We start from the raw sequence: 23324 nt of genomic DNA on the forward strand, positions 1-23324 counted from the left end.
AGATTCCCCTCCTCAGGTTGGCCCTGGCTGAGCTGTAAGCCTCCTGGTCTCCAGACCTGAAGGCTGAATCTCTGGCTTTGAGCAGGAGGCAAACCTCTCTGTTCATCCATGGTTTCTGATTGGGGAAAACTTTTATTTGTTTTTGTGATGTCACTCTATCTACACACTGTTGATGTGCTCAAGGACAGAGTTGGCATTTAAGTCAATGTTAACCTGAGAGTCTGTGGTGGCATGGGCAGCAAACGCACTCCAGTCTGTGTGCTGGAATTGGTGCTGAAGAGCAGAGTCAGCCCCCTCCAGCCAGATCTTAATAGTCTTCACTGTGGGTTTCACACGTTTAATAACCAGGCTACACTTGGGAAGCAGAAACAATGAAAGATGGTCGGCCTGTCCCAGGTGGGGGAGGGTCATGGCTTTGTAAGCGTCAGCCACATTTGTGTAGACATGATCTAAGGTTTTATTTCCCCTTGTGGTGCATGATACATTTTGGTAAAATCTTGGAAGCACGGTACGTAGATTAGGTCAGTAAGTGGCAGTAATGTACCTTACGTTGGTCTGCCAACCACCATCAAAATTTTCTAGAAGAGGAGGTTCAATTGTTGTTCAGACTGGATAACAGCTTCTTCCCCCAGTCTGAGAGACAACTGAAAACCCTGCCAGCACTGAGGTCTTGTCACTAGGACAGCAAGCTATTTACTGTACTGTGGATTTAACGTGCATTTTGAATTATATTTTATTAATTTATTTGTGGTAGTATTTTGTTTTATGTGCTGTGTTACACGTGTATTATGGGTGCACTGTGGTTTGGAACAGTTGTTTCGTTAGATGTCTTCATTTTTTAAAGAAAGGGGCTTCGCTTCCTCCACTATCAACTCTGCTCTTAAACGCATCTCCCCCATTTCATGTACATCTGCTCTCACTCCATCCTCCCACCACCCCACTAGGAATAGGGTTCCCCTGGTCCTCACCTACCACCCCACCAGCCTCCGGGTCCAACATATTATTCTCCGTAACTTCCGCCACCTCCAACGGGATCCCACCACTAAGCACATCTTTCCCTCCCCCCCTCTCTCTGCATTCCGCAGGGATCGCTCCCTACACAACTCCCTTGTCCATTCGTCCCCCCCATCCCTCCCCACTAATCTCCCTCCTGAGACTTATCCGTGTAAGCGGAACAAGTGCTACACATGCCCTTACACTTCCTCCCTTACCACCATTCAGGGCCCCAAACAGTCCTTCCAGGTGAGGCATCACTTCACCTGTGAGTCAACTGGGGTAATATACTGCGTCCGGTGCTCCCGATGTGGCCTTTTATATATTGGTGAGACCCGACGCAGACTGGGAGACCGCTTTGCTGAACATCTACGCTCTGTCCGCCAGAGAAAGCAGGATCTCCCAGTGGCCACACATGTTAATTCCACATCCCATTCCCATTCTGACATGTCTATCCACGGCCTCCTCTACTGTAAAGATGAAGCCACACTCAGGTTGGAGGAACAACACCTTATATTCCGTCTGGGTAGCCTCCAACCTGATGGCATAAACATCGACTTCTCTAACTTCCGCTAAGGCCCCACCTCCCCCTCGTACCCCATCTGTTACTCATTTTTATGCACACATTCTTTCTCTCACTCTCCTTTTTCTCCCTCTGTCCCTCTGAATATACCTCTTGCCCATCCTCTGGGTCACCCCCTCCCCCTTGTCTTTCTTCCCGGACCTCCTGTCCCATGATCCTCTCGTATCCCCTTTTGCCTATCACCTGTCCAGCTCTCAGCTCTATCCCTCCCCCTCCTGTCTTCTCCTATCATTTTGCATCTCCCCCTCCCCTTCCAGCTTTCAAATCCTTTACTCACTCTTCCTTCAGTTAGTCCTGACGAAGGGTCTCGGCCTGAAACGTCGACTGCGCCTCTTCCTATAGATGCTGCTTGGCCTGCTGCGTTCACCAGCAACTTTGATGTATGTTGCTTGAATTTCCAGCATCTGCAGAATTCCTGTTGTTTGTGTTTCGTTAGTTTGTCATTTGCCTGTACATATATACAACCAACCTTGAACTTGAATATTTCAAATTGCAGACCTACTGGAATTTTCATGCAGAACAGTTTTGAGAGTTGACAGAGAATGGTATGAGAAACAAAATATCCAGTGAGCAGCAGTCCTCTGGTCAAAAACACCTTGTTACTGAGAGAGGTCAGAGGAGAATGATCAGACTGGTTCAAACTGACAGGAAGGCGACAGCAACTGAAGTAACTATGTGTTACAACAGCGGTGTGTAGAAGAGCATCTCTGAACCTTGAAGTGGATGGGCTATAGCAGAAGACCTCACCAGGTTCCATTCCTGTGGCCACTTTACTAGGCACACGCCTGTACCTAATGAAGTGGTCACTGACTGCATATTCAAGAGCAACATTCACTACAAACTGGATGAACTCAGCAGATCGGGCAGCATCCGTGGAAACAATCAGTCAACGTTTCGGGCTGAAACCCTTCATCAGGACTGAAGAGGGAACGGGCAGAGGTCCTATAAAGAAGGTGGGGCGAGGGTGGGAAGGAGCGGGCTGGAAGGTTCCAGGTGAAAAACCAGTAAGGGGAAAGATAAAGGGGTGGGGGAGGGGAAGCAGGGAAGGAATAGGCAGGAAAGGTGAAGAAGGAATAGGGGAAAGCACAATGGGTAGTAGAAGAAGGCGGAACCATGAGGGAGATAGTAGGCAGCTGGGGGAGGGGGCAGAGTGAAATAGGGATAGGGGAAGGGAGGGGGAGGGAATTACCGGAAGTTGGAGAATTCTTTGTTCATACCAAGGGGCTGAAGACTACCTAGACGGTATATGAGGTGTTGCTCCTCCAACCTGAATTTAGCCTCATCATGGCAGTAGAGGAGACCATGTATGGACATGTCTTATGTCCTCCTTAAGCTTCTCTGTATCCTCAAGCTTGTTTATATATCATCCTGCATACTCATAAACATATTAGTATCAAGAGCAGACAGAAATATGACAACATTTGATGCCCTCATGCAAAACAAAGATGTAGATTATGAATAGCTGCAACTAAAGCACCAATCTCTCTGCCTTCAATCCTGCCAACCCAAGGAGGATTTGTCAACCTTCACTCTGCTTTGTCTGAAAACTCTCAACACATCATTACCCAGTATTCCAGATTCAAGCACCTGGGACAGTAGTTGTAATTTATTTCACCATTTGTAGGCTGTGGGTGATGAAAACCCTATCAATTGTTGCCTTCCAAAAATAAATTGAAAGACAAGGATAATTTAGAGGTCTACATGGAAAAACTGAAATTCGTGATTGCTATACTAGGAGCTGACTCAGTGTGCTCAAAGGTCTCGTCTGCTGCCAAAACTAAAATTTTACAATACTGTCATTGACAACGGTAAAAGAGTGGTTTTATTTTTCCACATAACTGACAGAAAGGATCAGTCTGTTTAATCCACTTTCTACAAACAGTCATTATAGTATAGAACTCAGTGCTCTGCAACTTTGAACTATTGATTAGAAGTGCATGTGTATTCACTTAGTTTATGAATATTTGACCAAGTTCATTATAACACCATTTACCCTTTGGGATATCTGTTCATTTTTAATCTTTATTTTCTTATCACTTGCCACTTTCCCTGCTCACACTCCAACTATGAGTGAAGTTACAGTCATGGCAAGAGGAATCATAATAAATTTATGATAGGTTGGAGGAATATGAAATAACAAGCGAACAGTATTCAATACGATCATGGCTAATTTGTGCCAGGTCTCATCTCCTCCTGCCCAGTTCTCCAATCTTACAAAACATTATCCACCTCCTCTCTAAGTACCTTTAAGATTTTGCTTTCCTACCCCCCCCCCCCCAGCTGATACAAGAAACCCCCTATTTGTGACATTTACTGGGAATAGTGTACATGAAGGGCCAGAAGCATTGTTGAGATTCCCTACATCCATCCCACAGCCTCTTTTAACCCACTACCATTAGGAGGGAGGTACAGGAACACCAGAACCAGGACTGCCAGGCTGGGTAACAACTTCTTCCTCAGGTAGTGAAGGTCACTGAGGTCTTATCACTACAATAGTGAGCTGTTTATTGTTCACTGTTTACCTATGCTGCACACTTCACATAAATTTTGAATTATTTTTATTAACTTATTTGTGATATTATTTTGTTTCATGTGCTGTATGTGATATATGTATTATGGATGCACCATGGTCCAGAGGAGCATTGTTTTGATTGGTTGTATATATGTACAGGCAGATGACAAACTTGATGTAGGATATTCAGGGGGTTTATAAATACGATTTTTAAATTATGTTTAATTGTTCTTTATATCGTGAATTGTATTGTGATCTTAAATAATGAATAGCTCATGGTAGTGACTTGCTTCTTTGAGTTCTCAAGCACCAGTTAAAATAAAATGGGGTTTGTCTAGCCTTTTATGTTTGTTTGAAGTTTGACCTCTGAACAAGTGATTATGTTGCAGTACAACTGTGGACTGTGGACCTCATGTGGGCCAACAGGTCAAATGTGCCATGTGTTAACACGCAGCTCAGTTTCAATGGGGCTTGCAATAAAACTGTGCAAGTATTCCAGTGACAATATCCTAAATAAATCCAACTATTTGATTGTGTTTTTCTCCACATCTTCTTCAGTCTGCAAACTCACAAAATGGGTGTAGATTAATGAAAAGGTATTATCAATATGTTCTAGCTTTATGTTGTGTTTCAATTGTATTAAGCTCATGATTAATTTGAAGAGGTGCTTTAGGGCCGGCTGGTGGCACAACATCGGCGCCGGAACTGGGAGCGGAGGTTCTCGGGTTCAAAACCAACTGGGTCCGTTCCCGAGTATGCTTTCCATCTGTGCTGGGTTGAGTGTCGAGATTGCAGCTCGACCTCGTAAAATAAAGGGATAATACTGCAAAAATGTCTATGTGAGAAGTGATGCGCCACACAGTCTCTCTCCCTCCACGCCTTGTAAAAGCCATGAAAAAGACATCATCACGGACACGCAGACGCACACACACAGACTCGCATGCACGTAGGCACACACAAAAAAAAGAGGTGCTTTAATTTAACTTTCTAATTTCTGTCTCTGAAAACACGACATTCAATATGCAGTTAACCATTTGACTTTATCTGCAACCAAGTGTTACGGTGACAGCTTAGCCATTTTAGTTGAGATTTTTAGTCTTTACTGCATTTCATTGATAATGTCTATAAATAATTTTCAAACCCTTTATATGCACCCATAAGTCACCAGCTCAGTATCTCATTGGATGATGCACAAGTAATGGGTTTTGTTGACCGATTATGCCAGTTAACCTCAGTTAGACTAATCCATAATGGATGGTCATGAAGTGATATAGGCGCTAGTGATCACGATGGTGGTCTGTTTTGTCCCAGCATACTACATTTACATATGTTTCTTCCTATTAATTTCTATTCCAAATGTCTTGACTTAAATCTAGTTTGAAGGATGGAGCTGTGAAATGATTGCTATAAAGATCTGGACTAATGGTGTGGTGAAAGGAGTTCAAATTCCATTGGAACAAATGTGAAATTCAAATTCAGTTAACTTATTAAAATTGAATTTTTTAAAAAAACTAACATCAGGGAGGACAAATGAGGTCAGGACCTCCACAGTGAGCAATAAGAGAGATGTAGAATAAAGTATAGTTCTCTGAAAGTGGGGTTACAAGTAAATAGGACAGTGAAGAAAGCTGTCAGCGCTTTGGCCTTCTTCAGTCAGTGATCCGAGTATAGAAGTTGGGATGTTATGTTGCAGTTGTATAAAACATTGGTGAGTCCGTATTTGGAATATTGTGTTCAGTTTTGGTCAACCTGCTACAGGATGGATGCCATTAAGCTGGAAAAAGTGCCGAGTAGACTTGACATAATTCAGCCCCTCAGGTTCTGGTAATGGAAAGTTATTAAATTATACTTCTGTCCAAGAACTGCAGGATGAGCTGTCTCAAGGGCAATTGCCTGGTCACACTCACATCTACAGTATTGAAGTGTTTTGAGAAGTTAGACATGGCTAGAATTATCTCCTACCGGACCCACTACAATTTGCCTACCCCACAGAAGGTCTACAGTGGACACCATCTCTCTGGCTCTTCGCTCATCTCTAGCGCACCTAGACAATAGCCATCATAGAAACATAGAAACTTGGTGCAGGAGTAGGCCATTTGGCCCTTCGAGCCTGCACTGCCATTCAGTATGATCATAGCTGATCATCCAACTCAGAACCCTGTACCTGCCTTCCCTCCATACCCCCAATCCCTTTAGCCACAAGGGCCATATCTAACTCCCTCTTAAATATAGCCAATGAACTGGCCTCAACAGTTTCCTGTGGCAGAGGATTCCACAGATTCACCACTCTCTGTGTGAAGAAGTTTTTCCTAATCTCGGTCCTAAAAGGCTTCCCCTTTATCCTCAAACTGTGACCCCTCATTCTGGACTTCCCCAACATCAGGATCAATCTTCCTGCATCTAGCCTGTCCAATCCCTTTAGGATTTTATACGTTTCAATAAGATCCCCCCCTCAATCTTCTAAGTTCCAGAGAGTATAAGCCTAGTCGATCTAGTCTTTCGTCGTATGAAAGTCCTGCCATCCCAGGAATCAATCTGGTGAACCTTCTCTGTACTCCCTCTATGGCAAGGATGTCTTTCCTCAGATTAGGGGACCAAAACGGCACACAATACTCTAGGTGTGGTCTCACCAAGGCCTTGTACAACTGCAGTAGTACCTCCCTGCTCCTGTACTCGAATCCTGTACTATAAATGCCAGCATACCATTCGCCTTTTTCACCGCCTGCTGTACCTGCATGCCCACTTTCAATGACTGGTGTATAATGACACCCAGGTCTCGTTGCACCTCCCCTTTTCCTAATCGGCCACCATTCAAATAATCTGTTTTTCTGTTTTTGCCACCAAAGTGGATAACCTCATGTTTATCCACATTAAATTGCATCTGCCATGAATTTGCCCACTCACCTAACCTATCCAAGTCACCCTGCATCCTCTTAGCATCCTTCTCACAGCTAACACTGCCGCCCAGCTTCGTGCCATCCGTAAACTTGGAGATGCTGCATTTAATTCCCTCATCTAAGTCATTAATATATATTGTAAACAACTGGGGTCCCAGCACTGAGTCTTGCGGTACCCCACTAGTCACTTCAGGCTGCTGTTTATCAATTACAACTCAGCATTCAACAAAACTATCATCCCTTTACTACTCAAACAACAGGAATTCTGCAGATGCTGGAAATTCAAGCAACATACATCAAAGTTGCTGGTGAACGCAGCAGGCCAAGCAGCATCTATAGGAAGAGGCGCAGTCGACGTTTCAGGCCGAGACCCTTCGTCAGGACTAACTGAAGGAAGAGTGAGTAAGGGATTTGAAAGCTGGAGGGGGAGGGGGAGATGCAAAATGATAGGAGAAGACAGGAGTGGGAGGGATAGAGCCGAGAGCTGGACAGGTGATAGGCAAAAGGGGATACGAGAGGATCATGGGACAGGAGGCCTAGGGAGAAAGACGGGGGGGGGTGACCCAGAGGATGGGCAAGAGGTATATTCAGAGGGACAGAGGGAGAAAAAGGAGAGTGAGAGAAAGAATGTGTGCATAAAAATGAGTAACAGCTGGGGTACGAGGGGGAGGTGGGGCCTAGCGGAAGTTAGAGAAGTCAATGTTCATGCCATCAGGTTGGAGGCTACCCAGACGGAATATAAGGTGTTGTTCCTCCAACCTGAGTGTGGCTTCATCTTTACAGTAGAGGAGGCCGTGGATAGACATGTCAGAATGGGAATGGGATGTGGAATTAAAATGTGTGGCTACTGGGAGATCCTGCTTTCTCTGGCGGACAGAGCGTAGATGTGTGAGTCGACTGGGGTGATATACTGCCTCCGGTGCTCCCGATGTGGCCTTTTATATATTGGTGAGACCCGACGCAGACTGGGAGACCGCTTTGCTGAACATCTACGCTCTGTCCGCCAGAGAAAGCAGGATCTCCCAGTGGCCACACATTTTAATTCCACATCCCATTCCCATTCTGACATGTCTATCCACGGCCTCCTCTACTGTAAAGATGAAGCCACACTCAGGTTGGAGGAACAACACCTTATATTCCGTCTGGGTAGCCTCCAACCTGACGGCATGAACATTGACTTCTCTAACTTCCGCTAGGCCCCACCTCCCCCTCGTACCCCAGCTGTTACTCATTTTTATGCACACATTCTTTCTCTCACTCTCCTTTTTCTCCCTCTGTCCCTCTGAATATACCTCTTGCCCATCCTCTGGGTCACCCCCCCCGTCTTTCTCCCTAGGCCTCCTGTCCCATGATCCTCTCGTATCCCCTTTTGCCTATCACCTGTCCAGCTCTCGGCTCTATCCCTCCCCCTCCTGTCTTCTCCTATCATTTTGCATCTCCCCCTCCCCCTCCAGCTTTCAAATCCCTTACTCACTCTTCCTTCAGTTAGTCCTGACGAAGGGTCTCGGCCTGAAACGTCGACTGCGCCTCTTCCTATAGATGCTGCTTGGCCTGCTGCGATCCCTTTACTACTAATCAACAAGCTTCAAAATCTGGACCCCTGTACCTCCCTCTACAACTGGATCCTTGACTTTCTTATTTGGAGATCACAGTCGATGCAGATCAATAATAAAATCTCCTTCTCACTGATGGCCAACACAGGATGCGTGCTCTGCCCACACTTACGACTGTGTGGTTAGGTACAGCTCAATTGCCTGTGTACCTCCCTCTACAACTGGATCATTGATTACACCACAGATGTTGGCAGAATCTTGATTGGTAATGAGACGATAGACAGGAGTGAGATTGTCTGATTGAGTGCCTCATATGCAGTGTCAGCAAGACCACGGAATTGATTGTGGACTTCAGGAAGGGTAAGTTGGTAGAACACGCAATAGTACACATTGAGGGGTCAGTGATAGAAAGGGTGAGCAGCTTCAAGTTCCTGGGTGCCAATATCTCAGAATATCTGTACTGAGTCCAAAAAATTGATGTAATCTCAAAGAAGCTAAGATGGTGGCTATACTTTATTAGGAGTTTGAGGAGAATTGGTGTGTCATCAAGTTCTGTAGCAGATTTCTACAGATGTATGGTGGAGAACATTCTGACTGGCAGCATCACAGTCTGATAGGCCCCAAAGGGTTGTAGGCTTAGCCAGTGAAACCATGGACACAACCCTACCTGCCATCAAGAACATCTTCAACAGGCAGTACCCCAAGGTGGTGACCCTCACCATTTGGGACATGCCCCTGCCGTTAACTTATAGGGCATAAATTTAAGGTGAGATTTGAGGTATTTAATAGGACCCTAGGGGAGGTGGGGGTTGTGTGGGGTGGCAACCTTTTCACCCGGAAAGCAATTGGTGTATAGAGTGTGCTACTGGAGGAAGTGGTTGAGGAAGATACATTATAAACATTTCCTAGGCACCAAGACAAAAACATTGACAGGAAGCATATAGAAGGGCATGCACTAAATGGGCAACTGGGATTAGCTTAGATGGGAATCTTGGTCAACCTGGTCCAGTTTGGCTGAAAGGCCTGTTTCCAGACTCTGATGCTGTGGATGGTGATGAAACTGATATATTTTTGTTAAACATCAATCTAGTATATTAGTAACATTCAGGGAAGAAAACTTGAGCAACACACATCAAAATTGCTGGTGAACGCAGCAGGCCAGGCAGCATCTCTAGGAAGAGGTACAGTCGACGTTTCGGGCCAAGACCCTTCGTCAGGACTAAGTGAAGGAAGAGTTAGTAAGAGATTTGAAAGTGGGAAAGGGAGGGGGAGATCCAAAATGATAGAAGACAGGAGGGGGAGGGATGGAGTCAAGAGCTGGACAGTTGATTGGCAAAAGGGATATGAGAGGATCATGGGACAGGAGGCCCAGGGAGAAGGAAAAGGAGGGGGGACCCAGAGGATGGGCAAGGGGTATAGTCAGAGGGACAGCGGGAGAAAAAGGAGAGTGAGAGAAAGAATGTGTGTATATAAATGAATAACAGATGGGGTACGAGGGGGAGGTGGGGCATTAGCAGAAGTTCAAGAAGTCAATGTTCATGCCATCAGGTTGGAGGCTACCCAGACGGAATATAAGGTGTTGTTCCTCCAACCTGAGTGTGGCTTCATCTTTACAGTAGAGGAGGCCATGGATAGACATATCAGAATGGGAATGGGATGTGGAATTAAAATGTGTGGCCACTGGGAGATCCTGCTTTCTCTGGCGGACAGAGCATAGGTGTTCAGCAAAACAGTCTCCCAGTCTGAGTCGGGTCTCGCCAATATATAGAAGGCCACATCGGGAGCACCAGACACAGTATATCACCCCAGCCGACTCACAGGTGAAATGTCGCCTCACCTGGAAGGACTGTCTGGGGCCCTGAATGGTGGTAAGGGAGGAAGTGTAAGGGCATGTCTAGCACTTGTTCCGCTTACAAGGACAAGTGCCAGGAGGAAGATCAGTGGGGAGGGATGGGGGGGAACGAATGGACAAGGGAGCCACGTAGGGAGCGATCCCTGCGGAAAGCGGGGGGGGGGGGAGGGAAAGATGTGCTTAGTGGTGGGATCCCGTTGGAGGTGACAGAAGTTACGGAGAATAATATGTTGGACCCAGAGGCTGGTGGGGTGGTAGGTTAGGACAAGGGGAACCCTTTTCCTAGTGGGGTGACGGGAGGATGGAGTGAGAGCAGATGTGCGTGAAATGGGGGAGATGCGTTTGAGAGCAGAGTTGATGGTGGAGGAAGGGAAGCCCCTTTCTTTAAAAAAGAAAGACATCTCTCTCATCCTGGAATGAAAAGCCTCATTCTTAGTGTGGACGTGGCATAGACGGAGGAATTGCGAGAAGGGGATGGCATTTTTGCAAGAGACAGGGTGGGAAGAGGAATAGTCCAGGTAGCTGTGAGAGTCTGTAGGCTTATAGTAGACATCAGTAGATAAGCTGTCTCCAGAGATAAAGACAGAAAGATCAGGAAAGGGGAGGGAGGTGTTGGAAATGGACCAGGTAATCTTGAGGGCAGGGTGAAAGTTGGAGGCAAAGTTAATGAAGCCAACGAGCTCAGCATGCGTGCAGGAAGCAGCGCCAATGCAGTCATCGATGTAGCGAAGGCTTAAATGACATTTGATTTGCTTTAACTGCCAACAAGCACTGTTGCATAAACTTGTAACTACTTCCTTTTGAGGTTATGATTGTTTTCATGTCGATTTATTTTTATCCCATTAATGGTCCTCAGATTTTTTTTTTTGGTGTGCATATTAAGCCCACACATTAGTGAAAAGTTTTCTTTTTCCCCCCCAGTGAGTGATAGTATAAAAATAATCCCTGGTAAAATTAACTGACACTTCTTGGATTTCACTAATGATTTTAACAGACCTGTAATCATTTTAATTGGACATAAAGGTCATCTAAAATGCTTTATAACTGCAAAACTGTTACAACTAATGTAAAACAAATTGTCACTTCCATTACATTGAATTGCAGCCAACACTTAAAAGTATTCTTCATAAATACAGTAATTTCGTTAGGAAAAAAAGCTGACCACGAAGGATAAATATTTCAATTAGTATTCTGAAATGAAGTTTTATTTACTTTGAACTTCGGAGGGAAAGTTTGTTTATAGAAGTACATGTATGTCACCATATACAATCCTGAGATTCTTTGTCTTGCAGGCATACTCAATAAATTCATAGAATAACCACCATAACAGAATCAATGAAAGAGCACACCTATATGGGGCATTCAACCAATGTGCAAATACAAAAAGAAATTAATAATAATAAAACATAAATAAGCAATAAATATCAAGAACATGACATGAAGAGTCCTTGAAAGTGAGTCCATAGGTTGTGGGAACATTTCAGTAATGGGACAGGTGAAGTTATCCCCTTTGGTTCAAGTGCCTGGTGGTTGAGAGGTAATAAGTTTTTTGAACCTGGTGGTGTGATTACTGAGGCTGTTGTACATCTTCCTGTTGGCAGGAGCGAGGAGAGAGCATGTCCTGTATAGTAGATGTCCCTGATGATGGATGCTACTTTCGTGTAGATGTGCTCAATGATGGGGAGGGCTTTACCTGTGATAGACTGGGCCTTAGCCACTACTTTTTTTGTAGGACCATACTGTAGGTGTGATTTTAGGGCCTCCAGCTCAAAATGTTATATTAACATTTTTCTGTAATGAGAGTCCCACATACTTTCATTTCACAACAAATAAGGTACATTGGATCAGCGACGTAATGAGATGACAATATTTTAGTATTATGCTGAGGGTAACTTTTTGAAGGAGGTATACTTCTATCTGGGTCAATTTTGATGCTGGGATAAATATAGTTTACAATATATTCTAACAAATCTGTAAAATATCACATTTATTCCAAATTTTCCAAGCTAATTAGTGAACATATTTTCTAAGTTAATTGGCCACCTTTTATTTCTGCATGATGGTTGTATTGGATTGAATGGGAAGTGGAGTTCTATAGTACCTGTTTATGACTTTAATGGACTAGAGGTGAAACGGTAAATTAGCTAATGATTCATCACACCTGAAAATAAGATTTTATTAGATTTTGGATACTTACTAACAACTTAAGTTTAAATACTAAGTGGATAACAATGCCTTGCTGCTTTTAAATTAGTTTACAGTAACATGTTGAAACAGTTTACTTCAATTTTCCAGAAGTCTTATGTGGCCATGTTGTAACCACATTCAGGGTAATGGGTTGAGCAGAACTCTGAACTGGATGGTTTGGAGGCAGTTTTGACCTAATTTATTTGTAAATTTGCAAAAGGTAGTAAATACAAGAAACAATACAATCAATGAAACACTGCACCCAAAAGAATGGACAATGCAAAAGTTAACAAACTGTACAAATATAAAAAGAAAAAAATACTAACAATAAATAGAGAACATGAGATGAAAAATCCTTGAAAGTGAATCCAGGAGTCGTGGGAAGTTCAGTGATGGGGTGAATGAAGTTATCCCCTCTGGTTCAAGAGTCTGATGGTCTGATGATTGAAGGGTAATAACCGTTCCTGAGCCTGGTGGTATGGATCTTGAGGCTCCTGTACTTTCTTCTTGATGGCAGCAGCAAGAAGAGAGCACGGCCTGAATGGTGGGAGTCCTTGAAAATGGATCCTGCTTTCCTGTGACACCGCTGTGTGTAGATGTGCTCAATGGAAGGGCTTTACTACTGATGGATTGGGCCATATCCACACTTTTTGTGGGCTTTTCTGTTCAAGGGCATTGGTGTTTCCATACCACGTTGTGATGAAACCAGTCAATATAATCTTTACCACACGTCTATAGATGTTTGTCAAAGGTTTAAATGACATGCCAAATCGACGCAAACTTCCAAGAAAGTAGAGACGCTGCTGTGTTTTCTTCATAATGACACTTACGTGCTGGACCAAAGACAGATCTTCTGAAATTATAACACTGAGGAATTTAAAGATGCTGAACATCTCCACCTTTGATTACCCCAATGAGGACGGCTCATGGACCTCTGGTCCCCTCCTCTTGAAGCCAATCAGCTCCTTGGACATTGAGAGAGGTTGTTGTTGTGGCACCACTCAGCCAGATTTTCAATCTCCCTCCTAAAGGCTGAATGTCACCACTTTCAATTTGGCCAACAACAGTCAGCAAACTCAAATATCATATTGGAGCTGTGCTTAGCACCATGCTCATAAGAATAAAACGAGTAGAGCAGGGGGCTAAGCTGTGTGTACCTGTGCTGATAGAGATTGTGGAGATGTTGTTGCCAATCCGAACTGACTGGGGTCTGCAAGTGAAGAAATCAAGGATTCAATTGCACAAGGAGATTTTGAGGTCAAGGTCTTGAAGCTTATTGCTTAGTTTTGAGGGGGTGATGGTATTGAATGCTGAGCTGTACTCAATGAAAAGCATCCTGACATATGCATCTTCACTGTCCAAATACTCCAGGGTTGAGTGAAGAGCCAATGAAATGGCATCTGCTGTTGACCTGTTGTGATGGTAAGCAAATTGGAGTGGTCCAAGTCACTTCCCTGGCCTCTCAAAGCAATTCATCACAGTGAATGCAAATGCATAGTCATTCAGGCAGGTTACTACACATTTCTTGGGCACCAGTATAATTGAAGCCTGCTTGAAGTAGGGTGGAGCCTTAGACTACTTAAACAAGAGGGTAAAGATATCGATGATACTCCAGCACAGGTCTTCAGTACTCAGTCTGGTATCCTGTCTGATCAGGGTTCACCATCCTGAAGGATGCTCTCAAGTCGGCCTCAGACACTGAAAATCACAGGGTCATCAGGGAAGTTTGTGAAGGTCCCCGAGCTCATCTGGGAGCAAAGCCTTGTTGTCACCTACATCACCCATTTCCCTCCACTGCACTATTCAATTACACAACCTATTAATTCACCACTAGTCTGAACTTTTGAAGCAGCGTCAAGAACGCAGTTGGTTGAAGCAAAACCTAAAGCAAACAAACAGTTTAAACCAGTTACAGCCAAATCATTGCCATTAGTTCAATGTCCCAACAAAGACTGTATACTTCCAGCAAGCTTGTCACCTGTGTTCCAATAACTGAAATGTATACAGGTTTCCCCCGCCATCCGAAGGTACAGTGTTCCTATGAAACGGTTCGTAAGCCGAAATGTCCTAAAGCGAAGAAGCAATTACCATTTATTTATATGGGAAAATTTTGTGAGCGTTCGCAGACCCAAAAAATAACCTACCAAATCAGGCCAAATAACACATAAAACCTAAAATAACAGTAACATATAGTAAAAGCAGGAATGATATGATAAATACACAGCCTATATAAAGTAGAAATACTTTTCCACAATTATTACTGAACTGTTCTCCGTAGCGAAAATCTCACGCAAGCGCCGTCAGCAGAAAATCTCACGCAAGCGCTGTTGGCAAAAACACGGCACAAGCGCTCTCCAGTAACCTTTAAGCTATGAGGCTACCAAATCATACCAAATAACATGTGAAAATGCACAGCCGATATAAAGTACAAATAATGTATGTACAGTGTAGTATCACTTACGGGAATCGGGACAGCGCCGAGCACACTGATGATGGTGTGTTACCGTGGCCCTCACCCTCCAGGCCACCGAGCGATACGTTGCCACGAAGCATGCAGGGGTCCAGCGGTAGCCGGGAGGCACACAGCACATCTTTAAGAAAAAAGCCGAAATAAACATGCTAATTAATTAGGTGCTGCCCGGTACATAATTGTCGGCCCAGATCAGAGCCGATGCAATTGGCACTGATCTGGGCCGACATTTACATGCTAGGCGGGGTCTCGGCCTGAAACGTCGACTGCGCCTCTTCCTATAGATGCTGCTTGGCCTGCTGCATTCACCAGCAACTTTGATGTGTGTTGCTTGAATTTCCAGCATCTGCAGAATTCCTGTTGTTAGCTTGTTTATTTCGGTTTTTTTCTTAAAGATGTGTTGTGTGCCTCCCGGCTACTGCTGCATTCTCCGCGAATCGGTACAGTATCTGTCTAGAGCCCGGGGGTTGGGGTGGTGGGACACGTTGGTGTCATCTCATCATCAATCAGGGCAGGCAGCTCATCTTCTCCTATGACTGCCTGCCTCGATGTCGAAGGTCGAGGTTCGTCGTCTGCTGTGGCTGATGTGGAAGGCTTGCTTGACTGCTGAGCCTCGCACATCTTTCTATCATGCAGTTCTTTGTAAGGACTCAAACCATCTTGCAAATATCCCCTAAACCTACATACCCTTTCAAAATTAAAGTCGTACTTTATCATTGCAGCAAAAATCTCACATAGTTGCTTCACTTTCGCTACTGCATTCGGTTTCGATTGTTATCCTTTCCTCTTCCAATTGCATCAGCTCTTCATCTATCAGTTCCTGGACATGGGATGCCAAAACCTCTTCAATATCATCTTCGTCAGCTTCCACAAGCCAAACTCACGTTGTCCTTACTTTGTTCACCATGATCAAAACGCTTAATTATGTCTAGTTTTACGCCAAGTGCAACACCCTTATGAACTCTTTGAGGCTTTTTCGACACCATAGAACTCATCTTGCTAACGGCTGCTCACAGGCACGTGTTAAAGCAATGCCGGCAAGAGTACCGTTCCGAATCCGGGGGAGAGCGGCTGTTCGGGGCGCCTTTTATCGCACGCTGATTTTTTTCACGCGCTGAATTTTTTTCGTAACAGTGAAAACACCTTCTGAAAGTGAAAACAGGGTACTAATGTAGGTCTTTCATAACAGTGAGGTTTCGTAAAGCGAACGTTCGAAAAGCGGGGGACACCTGTATACAGCTAGTTATTTCATACTAAACAAAGTTCCCGGATTGGAAACTGATTAGACTATATAATCTCAATCAAGTGATAAAGAGCCGTATAAACTATCAGAAATAAGTCTAAGATAAGGAGCAAGACAAGTCAGATATTCTTTTTCATTGGTTGTGTAAAAGTACAAATTTGAGTTCCCAAATCAAAACCAACAGAACTAAGAAAGAATGAGGAAAGAGAAAGCAGGTACAGTGGATTCTGAGTAATTGGGCCATCGGTTAATCAGGACAGCCACTTATTTGGGACAACTCAAGATCAAAAACTAATAAAGAAAATATCCGGCACTCCCTTTGCTTAATTGGAACAGGAGACTATGCCAATTTCTAATCAACATCAGTTGCGTGCATTTGCGTGGCCGTTAAGACACATTATACTTAGAGCAAACAATGTTTAAAACAGCGTCTGTTGCATGTGTTTGTGTTCAAAAAGCAGTGATTTTTGTCACTGATAGTTGGCAACAGATGAGCAGTAAAACAATTCTGAACTGTTTTACTCATTGCAGTCTCAAGCATTAAGACTTGGAGATGCCAAAAATGGCCAGGAGTGAAAACAATTTCACTACTTCAACAAATTAGGAACCATGAAGAATTAGGGTTTAGACAGTCATCTTGAATGTTACGATGAAAATGTCAAAGATACAATCATCAAAAACATTGTATATAGGTAGTCCATTATCTGCACTGATTTTGTCCTTTATAGTCAATCAAAAGAACATGGCAGTGTACACACCAAATGTATTCCTCCGTCGGTAACGACTAGAAACCAACACAGTTTGATAGTACTGAAGTAGTCTTTGTAATGTTCTAATTTGTTCTGTATTTTATTTAAATACATAATTTGTTGCTCAGTTAAACAGTAGTTTGTTTTCTTGTTAAATACCTTTAACTATTTCCATGAAACTTTGGCTAATTGGAGAGCAGCATAATGGAGCCAAAATGTACTGGTCCCAATTAACTGGAATTCTTTGTAATTTTATTTAGGCACAGGTGGGAGGAAAAAGTCAGAATGAAATGGGAACACCGTGGAAGGTCTTAACATTTACAATATTTAGCATCATGAAGTATCAACATATTTGGCCAAGATATAAATGAAGGAAAGTTCCACAACAATTGAGGCAATCTTTTGTCATTTTCCAGCAGCATTACCCAACTTATGAGCCAACAGAGGAGATGTCAGGGGCAAGGCTTTTTTATGCAAGCGCATAGAGTGGTGAGTGTGTGGAATGGGCTGCCTGAGACAGTGGTAGAGGTAGATACGATAGGGTCTTTTAAAAGACTCCTGGATAGGAAAGATAGAGGGCTATGGGTAATCCTCGGTAATTTCTAAGGTAAGGACATGTCTGGCACAGCTTTGTGGGCCAAGGGGCCTGTATTGTGCTGTAGGTTTTCTATATTCTATGTTCTAACATGAATCTTGATTACGGAATACTGGCATTTCAATTGTTCCATTTAATATCTGTGAATGTATACAGTATACAACCTAAAATTCTTACTCTTCCCAGACATCTATGAAACAGAAAACCCCAAAGAATGAATGACAGAAAAACTTTAAAACCCCAGCACCCCCCTCCCCTTCCGACACACAAACAGCAGCAAAGCATCAATTCTCTTCCACTTGTTCCAGCATGAAGCACTCACCACCCACCAAGCAACAGCAAGCCCCTAAAGAGAGACATGATTTGCAGTGTGCATTTGCAGAAAAGATGTTGAGTTAACATATAAGTTTGCTACAGCCAAAAACCATAAAAGTGTAAGAGGTTTTAATAATCACAAAGTACCTATATATCAATGCACAGCTAAATTTCATGACACCATCTTTCTGCTTTACCATATTAAATTTTAATGCCAAGAACTTCTAAATATCTGCAGATTATCTCACCACACAGTTCAAAGTGCTTTCTGTATACAAAAATTAGGTTATCAATGCAGATCAGAAGCAGACCACATAATTATCGTGATGTTTCCCATATTTAGTCAACTGCGATGTTCAGTGATTAAACCAGATGCAGCTGAGACCAATTAGATCCCAAAGACCAGTGTACACAGATTATCTCCTCAAATCCACAGATCTACAATTCCATAATTCCTATAATTTAGTCAATACAAAGATCTTAAAGTTACAGGAATACTTCATAACAATAACTCTTGTTAACTTACCAGGGGTTCCCAACCATTTTTATACCATGGATCAATACCATTAAGCAAGACTCCATGGACCCCAGGTTGGGAACCCCAGACTTAGATCAAAGCACCCCATGCAAATCACACTAAATCACTAACTCAAGGGAAGCATTGTCAACCCAAAATACTGAAGGAAACAATGTCATTGTAACTATTGAAATTGTATTATATCAGCTACTATTACCTTTGTTCTTATGGATATAAAAAACGTGCATGGGTTTGTGAGCCTTGACTGAGAGGTGTCTCCAGAATGATGCCTGCTTGTGATGAATAAAGACCACCAGCTTCAGTGTCTCACTGGTGACTTTGATCAACAGAGATATTGAGATGGTGGCAATGGACACATACAAAGGGTTTGAAAATAATTCACGGACACTATCAATGAATTACAGGTGAATATTAAATTTATCTTGACTAAAAAAAACAACTAAGAAGGCTGTCAACATAAGGTTTGGTTATATATGCAGTTGAATGGCCAGTGCATATTAAATGTCATCAATGTTTTCAAAGAAAATTAGAAAGGGAAAAAATTAAAACACCACTTCAAATTAAACAAGAACTCAGTATAATTCAGATGCATTTAAAGACTTGGAAGCCTAAACTATACACACATTTAGACAGAAGTTCATTGGAATGAAAGATGGGAGTTAACTTTGTTTGTAGTTTAGAAAGCCTGATGCACATTAATAGTTTTTTGACTGAAGGACAGAATCAAGTTCTCATATCAACTTCCATTCATTGATATCTGACATTATATACTCCAGATCCATGTGTTCTACCAAGGACAAATTTAAAAATAAAAAACAGTGAAATCTCTAATCAAATCAACCATCTTCCCCCTTAGTTGCACTATATTCAACATACCTCAATCTTACTCGAACTTCCTTCTTGAGTTATTCATTTACATCTTCACACACTGATTGTTATCCAGCTTAAGGCTTCCTTGAAGTACTGTTCTCTTGATCTCTCTCATTTCAAAGCACTTCCTTGACCATTAGACATTTAAAAAATGTCCAAGAAAATGCATTTATCCTTCACACAAGAGAAAGCTCACAATTCAATACAACTCTAATCCTTTCATACAATGTAAACCAAATCAGTTCTACTCAATCAACTATTCAGTTTGATTGCCAAGAGCATCCCCACAAGTTCTGATGAACTCTAGTTTCCTTGTTCATAAAACCCAAAAAGTTGCTTGAGTTATTACAGAAGTTATAATGCAGTCAAATTGCTATTCAGTTCCCACTAAAAAATCAAGGTGGAATCCTTTATTTTTCAACCTACATTTTAAAAATTTCATAAAAACCCAAACTCTTTGCATTGTCACATCATTAAATTGATCTACCTGGCCCCCCACTCTTCTCAAAGTTCTGGTCGTGTTTTTTCTCTAATACCACACGGTATCTTTTATCCAATTAATCTTCACCCCTTTACCATATTAATTTGATGCCACGATTAGGAGTATCATCTTCAGGTTCATTTACTATCACGTACAAAACATACAGCAAAGTGCATTGTTGGAGTTAACAACCAACACAACCCAAGAACGTGCTGGGGACAGCCCACACACGCCGCCACAAATGCCATGCCCACAATGCTCAGCAGAACAGAAACAAAGCAACAGCAAAACAAGCCCCTTCCATCCATCACACACACACAGCCAGTCCTCTAGTCTCCACTGGACTCGCAGACATCGGGCCTCTGACTTCCCAATGGTCTTGCAGACTCACGGCTTTGAGGGCGGGCAAACTCAATGGACCACATAGCCTGGTGTTATCTCTTACGGCTTCTGCACCCATGCATTGGTAAATTAATTTTACAATACTGTACCACTATACAAGTTCAGTTAACTAAGCTCCAAATTAGATCAATCAAATGGATTTAATATACATGAGCCATTTCTACACGTGTAAGTTTTGTATGAAAGTTAACAAAATGCTAAAGTGCTAGTTAATGTTCAACTTCTATCTATATGAGTACTTAGACGTTGCTCCTTGATCATGGAACCACAACTAGACAAGGCCTTTGAACTAATACTTGCCAATATTTCTCAACATGGTAAAAGTCAAGCAAGATAAGGAAAGGTTCATTCAAATATACAAGAAAACAATGCCAATCTAAAAATAGTGCAGAAGATAGAAAGAATGGGAGACAGATGCAAAGTTAGAGAAACAGAAATATCTAAAGTGTACATGAAATAAGAGATCCGTTTGTTCCTTTCACATTGACAAACACACACATCAATCGTTTATTCAACTGATTAGCATCCCATGTGTGCGACTAGAGTTATTAAAAAATAACATTAGATGACTCAAAATATCTGAAAAAAGTGATAAAGAAAATGGAAATAATTTAGTAGGTGCTTTTCTTAAGTGTGGGAATTTGTTTCTTGTGGGGTAGAATTGTAAACTAAGATTATAAACTCTTCACCCATTTAAACTTATTGTTTTTTTAACATTCATAGATCCTGACCAGCCATATTCAACAATAAGGTGCTGTATCTTCTAAAAGGCAACAGCAGGATTTACAAAAGCACCTGACATCCAATCTTTTCTCCAACATGCTTGCAAAATACACAAGGATGGTGTTTTGCAAGAAGCATGCATTAGTACTTATCTGATTTCAAATTTTACCAAAAGAAATTTTACTGTCTTATTCCAATCCAGACATTAAAACTTGCAAAGGGATTTCAACCTGTAGTACTAACTGTTTCCTTGTTTCCACGGGTGCTGCCAACCTTGTTTTTAAATCATAAATGAGCCCTCATTTGTTAATAGATGTAATGTTAAACTAACCTGCAACAATAAGCAAAAATCTGCTTTACAAACTGAAATATCATATTAGCTTTACTCCTAACCACACATTTTGTACTCCTTACAGCCCCCAATTTCATACATTCCCATCATTAGTTTTAAACTGATCCCATATCAAACATGACACGTGATGGACTTAATATTATGCGCTCTCTCAAATAAACCCTCTGATGATGGATCAGAGTAAAACTCAAAATGTTTAAGAACTTGGGATACAGAGGCGCCACTTCCTCATTCAAAAATATATAACTCGAGACGGCTAATGAAAAGCAGATCAAGGGGTGGAAATTCCACAATGGCTCGGTGACTGTGACCACCTAAGCATCAGGCCACTACTGTACAACAAAATCCAGACATAAGCCAGGGAGAGTATTATCAGGACAACCTTTGGACCCTCTACTCACAACACATTCTCTATGTACAAAAGCAGTAACTCTCAGCCCTCAAATCCACCCCAAACTTCTAGAAGAGGCTAGTCTACTCAACTGGCCACTGGGTCCCTGCTGCGAGACTAGCACTCCCATTCCAACCAGCTGCTTGTACACAACCCAGTCCCATTTATCACAATTATTGTTCTCTCCATCAAAAGCACACTCCTCTCTGCAATCTAAGCAAATCCTAATCTCTTTTTTTTTAAAAATCCCCGTCTTCTCAGTTCAGACTTTACCCTACCCCCACGTAATTACCACAGACCCATTCAGTCTGTCTCCACACCACACTTACAGAAGATTCTCTCCTAATCCCAAAAGCAAATTGATAGACCCTCCAACCCCCATAAACCAAAGGCACCTTTGCTACCTTCAACCAGAAATCTGCCCCCTTCTATATTCATTACCACATATCAGAAGCCCTCCACACCAGATCTCATCCTGCAGCACACAAAACTACCACAGATCTCGTAGCCCATAGACACACAACCATCTGACACTAGAAACTCGCCTCACCCATAAAACTACCTCATTATTATAGACCATTTCCACACACACAGAAGCAGATTCAGGTCACCCAGCCCACCAATTCTGTTCCACCCCCAGGTGCAACTTACAGTCGCTCCACATTGGACCCAATCCCCAGGCCCATAAAATATCAGGACTCTTTCATCCTCTCACACTGCTGTCCCACCCCCACGTACAGTACTACCACAGATCGGGACCCCCTCCCGGGTCCACCGCCCTTGCCCTCTCTTCCTCGCTCCCCAGTCCCGTCTCTGCTCCGTCTCGACAGGCATCCTTCCCCCAGTCGTTCTCATCCTCAGGACTGCCGCTATCACCCTCTCCGCTTCTGTACCGCTCTTCCCCAATATCTCCGCCCCATCCCTCGTTCCCAGTACAGTACATCTGTTCTGTCGGCCCCTCGGTTTTCGGTTCACCTCACAACCATCCCCCCGGTCCCCGGTTCACCTCACAACCATCCCCCCGGTCCCCGGTTCGCCTCACAACCAACCCCTCGGTTCCCGGTTCACCTCACAACCATCCCCCCGGTCCCCGGTTCGCCTCACTGCCCGCCCCCCGGTTCCCCTCACAACCATCCCCCCGGTCCCCGGTTCACCTCACTGCCCGCCCCCCGGTTCCCGGTTCCCCTCACAACCATCCCCCCGGTCCCCGGTTCACCTCACTGCCCGCCCCCCGGTTCCCGGTTCCCCTCACAACCATCCCCCCGGTCCCCGGTTCGCCTCACTGCCCGCCCCCCAGTTCCCGGTTCCCCTCACAACCATCCCCCCGGTCCCCGGTTCACCTCACTGCCCGCCCCCCGGTTCCCGGTTCCCCTCACAACCATCCCCCCGGTCCCCGGTTCGCCTCACTGCCCGCCCCCCGGTTCCCGGTTCCCGGTTCCCCTCACAACCATCCCCCCAGTTCCCGGTTTACCTCTCCGCCAAGTCCCGATTCCCAGTCCCCGGTCACTCGGACGCCTCACGCTCCCGGCTCGCGCTGTTTCCGTTGCTCAGGAGCCGCACCGGAAGTTGACGTGTTTCTGTTCACAACCACCAGTGACGTTTTATTGAATCCGCCCCT

At 43.5% G+C, this 23324-nt stretch overlaps 1 protein-coding gene across 2 annotated transcripts in view; it reads right to left on the reverse strand.

Moving 5' to 3' along the window:
- vmp1 (vacuole membrane protein 1) overlaps positions 1 to 23318 on the reverse strand; it is a 179405-nt gene extending 156087 nt beyond the window's left edge. Inside the window, exon 1 of one of the 2 annotated variants that reach the window (XM_063031509.1) lies at positions 23178 to 23318. Coding sequence is in view for 1 of the 2 variants with exons in the window: in XM_063031508.1 (XP_062887578.1) it covers positions 15039 to 15168 (130 nt within the window). In the remaining variant the exon portion in view is untranslated. Of the gene's footprint in view, positions 1 to 15038; positions 15169 to 23177 lie in introns of those variants that run through there. The other variant, XM_063031508.1, reaches the window with a different exon arrangement.
- Positions 23319 to 23324: the final 6 nt, after the last annotated feature.

Source organism: Mobula hypostoma, chromosome 23 (genome assembly GCF_963921235.1).
Source record: "Mobula hypostoma chromosome 23, sMobHyp1.1, whole genome shotgun sequence".
NCBI lineage: Eukaryota > Metazoa > Chordata > Chondrichthyes > Myliobatiformes > Myliobatidae > Mobula > Mobula hypostoma.